At 44.1% G+C, this 9,858-nt stretch overlaps 1 protein-coding gene across 1 annotated transcript in view; it reads right to left on the minus strand.

The window, feature by feature from the left end:
- Positions 1–1,233: 1,233 nt before the first annotated feature.
- Positions 1,234–9,858, minus strand: part of myh14 (myosin, heavy chain 14, non-muscle) — a 25,315-nt gene continuing 16,690 nt past the window's right edge. Inside the window, exons 30-42 of the mRNA XM_083679352.1 lie at positions 9,768–9,858; positions 9,469–9,582; positions 9,155–9,253; positions 8,818–9,030; positions 8,445–8,606; positions 8,184–8,312; positions 7,929–8,017; positions 7,718–7,841; positions 7,321–7,529; positions 7,049–7,157; positions 6,317–6,489; positions 6,050–6,073; positions 1,234–5,433 (exon numbers count right to left, since the gene is read on the minus strand). The exon at positions 9,768–9,858 is cut by the window's right edge and continues 158 nt beyond it. Coding sequence (XP_083535478.1) covers positions 5,241–5,433; positions 6,050–6,073; positions 6,317–6,489; positions 7,049–7,157; positions 7,321–7,529; positions 7,718–7,841; positions 7,929–8,017; positions 8,184–8,312; positions 8,445–8,606; positions 8,818–9,030; positions 9,155–9,253; positions 9,469–9,582; positions 9,768–9,858 — 1,729 coding nt within the window. The 3' untranslated portion in view covers positions 1,234–5,240. The remainder of the gene's footprint in view (positions 5,434–6,049; positions 6,074–6,316; positions 6,490–7,048; positions 7,158–7,320; positions 7,530–7,717; positions 7,842–7,928; positions 8,018–8,183; positions 8,313–8,444; positions 8,607–8,817; positions 9,031–9,154; positions 9,254–9,468; positions 9,583–9,767) is intronic.

Consider the following 9,858-nt stretch of genomic DNA (forward strand, 5'->3'; position numbering starts at 1 on the left):
CTGTCTTTAGACTCCTGTGACTTTGGGATCCAAATGATCACAGATTTCACATCCTGCTCCCAATCCCAAAACAATATGGCAGACACTGCAGGTCAGCATATTGATGTTCTGAATCTGTTGGAGTCAAAGGTAGATGATGGGGAGTTCGGAGGGTGCATGGATGCACAGGCCCATCTAGACACCATCTGGGGGTCTCAGGGTGATGAGGGGGACCTGACTGATGACATCACGTTTCTGGACCAATCAGAGAGTTTCATGGAGAAGTTGATGATCTACACCAGCAGTGACTGTAGATCTGAGATAGCGCAGATGGACAGTGGGAGTGGGCAGTATGAGTGTGGACCTAGTTACGGATGCTCTGTGGATCAGGGATCAACCATAAGCAGCTTCATAAGCAGTTGTCTGGACAGCTCACAGTGCATGTTGGCAAGTGATGTAGGGGGAAAGGCAACAGAGAGGAGGTTCACCTGTTTAAAATCAATGGCAGGTTTAGATATCACCCCAAACCAGTCTACTTCCATAAGTTACCATTGTGACCTTCCAGAGCCCAACATAATGCAAAGCTCTTGTCCCCAACAAGAAATGTCCTTTTTGTTGATGAACGGTGACACTCATCATAATTATACACCATTTGAGGGTGTGGCTAGATCATTCCCTGCTCCTGTGCAGAACCCTCACCATCACCAACTTCTAACCCCGCCCCTCGAGGACGATTGGCTGTTCAATGATATTCTGCAGGAAGGGGACCTATCACTTTGAAGAAGACTTTTTTTTTTCTTTTTTTGCTGTATTTACTCTTCAGAGAACCGGTTGCTTATTCACAGTGTTATAGAATGTTCACATAGCCTACAGTAGAAATGTATAACATTTATAGAACACATTAAGCTCTGTTGGGCAGAATGTGGAACGGCCATCCTTGCACCCCAATGAATACGCTACTGTAATTGTTGTCATTGGGTATATGAGAGTTATTGTGCTTTGTCTTTGTGCCCACTTAAAAATGTATATTGGTGTGTTATATCAATTGACAATAAACTCTGTATCTGTATCCCTTCCTGTCATGTAAATGTGTAAATGATCACAAGTGTGATAATATAGACAGTGATCATTAGTGGTTTAAAGTTATACACAGAAACCTAGTGAGTGTGTGTGTGTGTGTGTGTGTGTGCGTGTGTGTGTGAGAGAGAGAGAGAGAGATTGCCACAACAATAAAGAAATTGAACCACGCAAATGTCAAAAGCAACGACATATATTAAAGTTCACCCAAGTAAGATATGTTTTATAATTACAGCATCATAAACAAAAAAGGCTAATAAACATCACATTTCCAAAATGTTCAAGTTCCACAGAAGCCATAAAAGAAAGAGGGAAAAAAATAACACCTTTGAAAAAGCACCAGTCTTTACTCTTGCTACAGATGAACAGACAGACACTTATGTTATCTGTTCACATTCTCGGGGTCAACTTTTAACCTTTAACCTTAGATCTTCCTCTGAACACCAGATCTGGACAGTGTGAGTATGCTTTATTATAACATTGCGGGATCTTAATGTTTAAATGTTTAAAAAAAGCTTTTTAAGCATCCAATAACATAAAAAATATCAGTTCAGTTGACATTTGAAATATTAGTCTGATTAACATTTTAAAACCGCCATTATCGTTAGAGAGAGTGATTCCATCCTTTCACTGTAATGTCTAAGTCTGAACTATCACCCTCTAGTGGTGCATATGTAAAGTGCAGCATACAGTAACATAGAAAAACACACCTTCACAGATTCCTTTTTGCAAAATGAAAAAAACAAAAATCACATAAAGAGAAAAAAAAAAAGCAGCTCAAATAAGTGACTAAATACATGTCGTTGTTCAGTTATCAAAGACAAATTGGACTCATTCATGATCCAAATATCCCTTGGCCAGATGAAGCTCCTCTCTGTTAGGATCTAGCTGTAACTGCGATACTGTAATGAAGATTATCACAATGAACCAGGGCTTGGCAAAACGTCACGAACTCAGCATGACACTAAGCCAGGGAACTATACAGCGGTGTCTTACTGGTATGTCAGTGCAAATTTACCTTTGCAATGCTCTTTAATCATCCATAAATGAAGTCCTTTACCTACTCTGTGTGATTCTCCCTTGTATGCATTTCAATGGGAGTTTACTAGAGGGAATAGAGGATAACTTCAACCTTTTTCATTGAGCAAGAGCAGACAACCCTGATTACCGAAGACTATACGAGCAGGACTGCCATCAATGGTATCTGTGTGTCAAAGAGTGGGCGTCACGTTTATTCCCTGGGCAGACTTGAAGCTGTGTCAGGCATAGAGGTGTTAGGGGGAGTTCAAATATAAACAAAGACACAAACAAAAATGCTTTTAACTTGTCAAATGATAAACATGAGCAAATCATGCCATGGAGATGGAAATGCAATGTGAAAAAAAACAAGGTGAAGTTTTATAAAGGCATTGCCTATTTTAGTTAAATCAAGAAGAAAGGGTGGAAAGGGCATGAGTACATTACAGGCAGTATTAAGACTTCCAGTGTGTGGTACCTAAAACACATGCCATTCTAAAACATGTTGCCCAGATCAAGAACATGTAAAATCATCTCTTTGCAATAGCAAGATATCTGCTTGTCTCTCACTTCATGACCAACTAGTGTTTTGGATGATTCAACTCCTCATTGCTTCCATTATCATTCTGATCTAAAAACATTACTACACTTCAGGAACCTAGTGCTCCATTGTCCTAGAATACAGGGATTCTAGTTTGAAGCTGTTTTTTGTGATGCTAAAAGACAGATCTGAAGACAGTTTAAATCAGAAGTTGACAGAGAACGTCTTCAATCTCTGTCTCTACTCTACTCTACTCTACTCTACTCTACTCTACTCTATTCTACTTTTACTACCATAAGTCCCTTTTCTCATCCATACGCCCACCATTTGGTTAAACACAAAAGCTTTGTTCGATAAATATTTTACACCATCAATTAATAAAAAAAACAATATTACAATGTACAATAGTATGTCTGTTTGATAAAAACAAAAGATATTGATGTTTATGACATGTTGAGAATGACTATAGCTGTCTAAACAGCAGAATATGTTCTCAATCTTCACAATTTGTCCCTGTTCTGTGTAAGACGTTCCAGTGTCCTGCTCCACAGGTTCTAAAATAGTGTTGGTCTGCCATTGTAAATGTCTGTCCTCTCTAACATGTAGTTCAAATATATTACTTTCAGCAAAGATGACCAAATAATACAGCCAACACCCCACCTCCACACAAAGAGTGACAATATAACAACACCGTAATCTAGATAAATATTGTCAACCATGACCCGCCTTGACAAGGGTTTTCTTTGTTGTTGTTCAGCGTACAAATCTAGAAGCTAAACCATGCCAATGCCCATATGGTATGTGGCCACATCTACCTACATTACTTCCTCAACCATAGAACTAGAAGAACTAGAATGAGTTCAAGGGTCTATGTCTTCATCCTGCTGTTGCCTAGACCACAGTGCATTTGAGGCCCTGCACAAAATCAGTGCCGGAGATGCAGTATCAGTGATATGTCTGCACATGACAGGGAATCATACAAAAAACAACTGCCAATAAATAACTTAAGTGTATGCCCATATTTAGATTGATATAAATTACATGAATTCAACTGTCTGTACTTAATAAGAAGCGATATGTTAAGACTGGAGTTAAAGAAACTATCTAATACCTACTGCAGCTATCTATTTACCTATCTAATCCATTGACCTATCTACAGTGTCTATCCATCTAAAAAGGTCAATGCCTGTCTAGAGAAACCTCTATGCAGAGCGTAGTGCTAAAGCCAGACTGCATGTCGTTTTAGCTTTTTTGCAATGATGGGTTATACTGCAATACAATGATGGGTTATACTGCAATACAATTTTTGGTGTCACCGCTTCATCATGACAAAAGATGTTGAAAGTTATTTAATGATAATCATAAGAGACTGTCTGTGACAATGTGGTGCAGATGGAGAGTAGGATGAAGTTGCCTCAAGGTACTGATCTAAGGTCAGTGTTTGTGTTTTCCCCCTCATGGTTTACAGTTAGGACTGGGAGAGGGTCATTCTGATCCTACATCTGTGGTTAAGGGCAACCTCTACCCGGAAGGGGTGAAATTTCATCCGTCATTTTTTATAAAAAGTCAACACTGGCTTCATTCATAGTTGCGCATACAATATCAATGGTGATTATCTCTGTTCTCTCTCTCACTAAAGTTTTCTCTCTCTCACTAAACTGTCTCTCTTCTGATTGAGCTGATTACAATGACTAAATAGTTGAACATGGAAAACTGTCACCAATGCAGTATTTTCAATAAACCCACATTCACATTTAAAGTCCTCGCCAAAATGTTTCCTAAAATATGTCCTAAAAGTACTGTTTCAAGTGAGAGAGAGAAAAATTCAAAATGATTGGGAGACTTTCCCAGGCTTGTTAAAACAGAGAAGACAAGTTCAGCTGTCTCTCACACTAGCAGAGTCAATGAGTGATTGCCTTTTAGAGACACACACTTGCAAAGGGCCAAGCTGTTTCTCTGCCCCTTGTGTGTTTCTCTAGTCTTGCAGAATGTCTTCCCAAACGTGCAGATTGTCTTTAACCCTTTGAGGAGTGGAATTGTTGTTCTAGTGTTCTCTTCAGAAATTCGCAGCCCTTTTTGAGGTCCTCAATTAGAATCTGATAGTTTAACTGCATAATGTTGACCATTCTCCTCAAAGAGTTAAACATGGCTTTACATTGATAGAGCTTCTAAAAGATGCCCGCAGCCATCTTGTTTCTGTCATTATTAGCGTGATACAGCATCATAATAATAGAACATGGCTACGCTGATATATTTAGATTTCCCCTCAGATGTCTGGGAAATGTAGTTTTTCCCTATGTCCATACTCCTATTCTCTGTAACTCTCAATGCAGTGAACTGCGGTCCGATTAGTCCAGGTTTTCTGTCTTATCAGTCAGTTTATATTAGTTTGTGTGTGTTTGTGTGTACTGTATATCAGCGTCTGTTCAAAAGTGTTTGTTTTAGTAAGCATGTTCTGTATATAAGTGTGTGTAAGACATCTCTCTGTCTTGAGTATCTACTGTGTGTGCTTTTCTATGTATGTGTGTGTCTCTCCTTCAACTCTCACTGGTCGTTGAGGCTGGAGGAGGGCAGAGGGTGTGCGTGTTTCTTTGTGTGTGCGTGTGTGTGCGTGTGTGTGTGTGTGTCACTCAGTGTCATTGAGGCTGTATGGTGGTGGTGGGCCCAGGCTGTTTTCTGAGGAGGGTGTGGGGGTGCCTGGGGCTCCAGAGGAGGGGGTGGGGGAGGAAGGAGGCTCCTCCGAATCCGAGTTCTCCAACGAGAGGTCATCAACCAACGCTCTACGCGCTGAACGCATCGCCAAGGGTAACGGGGCACGCCTGAGGAGGAAGGGGAGAGAGAGAGTATGTATGAGATATGTGTCACTTATCTAGTATGTATCAACTGTCTCTAAGAGGGAAGGGACAGGCAATAGAACAAGAATATTCAAACCAAAGCCTAGAGGTCTGCAGCACTACTTTTTCTACTTTTTCACTAGTATCTCCCATTCATTTAACATAGATGGATTTGCACCTGGGATACCAGGTGAGTGAAGTCTGGCCTATCAATACATTAATAAATCAATTATCTACCAGGGAGTAAAAAAAACAGGTAAACGACAGAGTTTGAGGCTTGGATTTGAATAGCCCTAATCATGAGGGCTCCTTGTGGAATAAAGGTTGTTGAACAAATACAGATTATTAATACGTATTGTTAATAATAAGACTATTTAGCCTACTAATATCTTAAATGTATGATGGTCAGTGGAGTCCACATAAAAAATATATAGAACTCACAAGAAATACTGAACCCAGTTAGTAAATCACATACATATGCAAACTTGTTAACACACACACACACACACACACACACACACACACACACACACACACACACACACACACACACACACACACACACACACACACACACACACACACACACACAGTGACCTACTTCTCAGGTCTCCGTTCGTTGATGCTGAGTGGTGGTGTGAAGCAGACAAATGGACAGTGTTTTGGTGTTAGATGGGGACAAATGGATGAAATAATAAAACATGACATGACACAAAACAAAATAACTGTTTTGGATTGGTGTTGGGACTTCAAACATACAGCAAGCCTCACATTGGCACAGGTCACACTCAAATCATTTGCTTGCTATCATCCGCATGCTTGCACGCACACACGCGCATGCGCACACGCATACACACACTGATGTTACCTGAGCTGGCTGCGTAGTGCAGTGATTTCCCGTGTCATGCCCTGGCTGCTGTCTGTCAGTTCCTCTAGCTCTCTCTGGAGTTTCCGTCTCTGAGCGTTGGAGCGAGAATTCTCCTCCTCCACCTCCTCCAGTTGCCTCTTCAACTGCCTCAGCCTGCCCATGGATTTATCCAACTAGAGAGGGGGATGAATAAGGTTGAAGAGAGAGGGAGGGAGGGGGAAGGGAGTGACAGAGGGGAGTGGGGCAGAGGAGAAGGGAGGAGAACAATGGAGCAGAAAGAGAGGAGAGAGAGAGGGAAGGATAGAAAGAGAGAGACAGATTAAATATAGAACAGAGGGACTGATCAGGGTCATGAGTGAGATTAAAATCCCAGATGATTACAGATGATTTTTTGGAGGAGGAGGGTCAGTCTCCCCCCTCTGCTGTAGATAAGGGATTATTTTGGGAGGGATAACCCCTACCTTCCCCACACAGATGCCAGTTGGATTAGGATTAGGGTTGATAGAGCAGGATAAACAACTCATGTTGGCATGAAAATAAATCTCCCTTGTAGCCTAGCACCACGATTCTGTTTTGTACAGGGCTGTATGGGTCGATACTGACCATTAATGGTCTGTAGTGGTATATTCTACACTGGACTGTACTGGTTTTCATACAATACCTGCTAGATTGTGGTATTGTAGTCTGCGCTGGTCTTTGGTGGTGTGTAGTGGTCTGTTGGGGTTTCCATACCTGTTCTCTGTACTGGTCCGCATGCCTCCTCTCGTCCTCCGCTTGCATCATTACCTCCTTCAGTTTCTTCTCTGTCTTCCGCACCAGTTTGTTGGCCATCGCTCGCTCCCTGGGGGGAGAAGGTATGTCAGGGCTGGAGCAACATTACAATATAATGTGGGACCCGGACTAAATAATACTGCTTTATTTTGTTTTATTTTTGTTTGTGTGTGTGTGTGTGTGTGTGTGTGTGTGTGTGTGTGTGTGTGTGTGTGTGTGTGTGGTTCCCTCACTGTCTCTCCTGCTCCAGCTGCTCCTCCATGGAGTCTATCTTGGCCTCCAGGGCCACAACACTGAGTCTGTGTTTTCCCCTCACGGCTCCCTCCATCTCTCCCAGTTTGACCTTCAGCTCCTTATTCTGCCTCTCCAGCTGCTCCCGCGCCCCCTCCGCCTTCTGACTGAGGGTCCTCTCTCCCTGGAGCTGCACTGTCAGAGTCTCCACCTGGAGAGGGGCAAGGGAGGGGAAACAGCGGATAGAGAAAGAGAATGAGACAAATCAAGATGTGAGTGTGTGTGTGTGTGTGTGTGTGTGTGTGTGTGTGTGTGTGTGCGTGTGTGCGTGTGTGTGAGAGAGATTGAGTAATGTTTAAGTGTGTGTGTGACAGAGATGTGTGTGTGTGTATACAGTACCTGTAACGTGGTCTTCCTGTGTCTCTCGGCCAGAAGTTCAGCGTTGGTCTGCTCCTCCTCCAGCTCCTCCTCCAGCTGAGTGACCCGGGCGTCCAACCTCCGTTTCTCGTCACACAGCGCTGACCTGACACACAAACACACTGTGAGTAACACAAACACACATACCAACAAAGACACAGACGCACAGCCTTTGATATAGGGAGATACTGACTTTCCAGTGGAGCTGTTGACGATCTCGTCAGCCATCTCATCTCTCTCCTGTTGGGCCTGTCTCTTCATTCTCTCAGATACAGACACCTCCTATAGAGAGAGAGAGAGAGAGAGAGAAACACAGCACAACATGAGGGACAGAACACCCCATCACTATTCTTTAGTTTACCGTAATAATGTTTTTGGGCTGTCCGTGCCTCACAGACACAAACACAGACACAGACACAGACACAGACACAGACACAGACACACACACCTCTGTGAGCTGCAGAAGCTCCGCCTCCAGGGTCTGCAGGCGCTTCTCGTTGTCTTTTGATTGAGAGACCACCTCATCACGGGCCAGTTTAGTCTCATCCAGCTCACGGATAATCTCCTTCATTTGGACCTAAGACACATATACACATTTCAGTTGGTGTTTTGAGGGTCATGTGAGGACTAACATCAATAACAGTTGGTGTTTTGAGGGTCATGTGAGGACTAACATCAATAACAGTTGGTGTTTTGGGGTTTGACTTACCTGGAGCCTCCGTAGCTGCCTAAGCCCCTCCTCCCTGCCACGATTGGCCGCCTCCACCAGGGCTTCTGCCTCCTGTAGCTCCGCCTCCAGCTGCTTCTTGACAGACAGTGCCTGAGAGCGTTGACTCTTCTCCTCTTCTAGCTGGGTCTCCAATTCCCTCACCTGGCAGAGAGGGAGGGGGGAGGGAAAGAGGGAAGTGGAGGGGATGGGGATAGATTGATGATATGGAGAAAGGCAGGGAGAAGACAACATTGAAGTTAGCAATAAAGCTTTAAAGCCCCATTTATCCTCTTTCTCCCTCTTCTTGCTCCCTCCCTCCTTTTCTCTCTTTTCTCTTCCTCCCTTTCTCTCTTTTCTCTTACTCCCTCTGTACCTGTTTATTGAGAGCCCTCCTCTTCTCCTCTCCTTTCTCCTCCTTGGTGCTGATCTCTCTCTCAAACTGGGCCCTGAGGGCCTGCAGGGTGACCTCCAGCCTCAGCCTGGAGTTCTCAGCCTCCCCCAGTTCCTCCTCCAGCTCCTGGGTCGTATCACGCAAGGACTGGGCCTCCGTCTCCAGGGCCCGCCGCGACCGCTCCAACTCATGCACCTGTCACAGAGAGGAGGAGAGGAGGATGACTAACAGGGTGAATATAGCAGGGGAAGGCAGAGAGAGAGAGAGAGAGAGAGAGAGAGAGAGAGAGCGAGAGAGAGAGAGAGAATCACAGTCTTACGTTCTTGCCCACATCATCCTGCTGGTTGACTAGCTGCTCCATTTCTATGCGGAGCTGCTTGTTGGCTCTCTCCAGCTCCTCCCTCTGGTCCTGGGCCTCCTAAAGACATCAAGATAAGAGACCACAATGGGATAAACAAATGTTCTTATCACCATAACTGATATTGAAGAAAGACACCAGAAAGACAACTTCACCATGGATTTAGTGTCATGATTACAGCTTTATTACAGTAATTCATGTTGGGGTGATCAGAGATTAAACCTTTTTTTGTGAATGGTGTAAGAATTCAACTTGTGTTGCCAGTCCTACTGTACCTGCAGTGCTCGTGCCAGTGCCAGAGAGCGGGTCTCCTTCTCTCTGCTGTCTGCCTCCGCTCTGTCCCTCTCCTCTGCCAGCCGGGCACTCACCGCCTTCTCCTCCGCCAGACACTGAGGGGTTAAAGGGTAGAGGTCAGGCGTCAGATCAGGGTCAAGGGTGAAGCCATAGACAACACTGTAGAGATGGTAGTTGTGTCTCTCTGAAAGCTAACACTCATACCCCTCACACTTAAACCTCACGTCACCCCTAACCCTCACCCCTAACCCTCACCCTTACCCTCACCCTAACCATTTACCTGGTCAAACTTCTTCTGCCTCTTCTCCAGGGCCGTGCAGTTCTGTCTCTCTCTCTGCAGGGCCAGCGTCATGTCCTCTATCTCCTCCCTC

Source organism: Argentina silus (assembly GCF_951799395.1).
Source record: "Argentina silus genome assembly, chromosome: 10".
Taxonomy (NCBI): domain Eukaryota; kingdom Metazoa; phylum Chordata; class Actinopteri; order Argentiniformes; family Argentinidae; genus Argentina; species Argentina silus.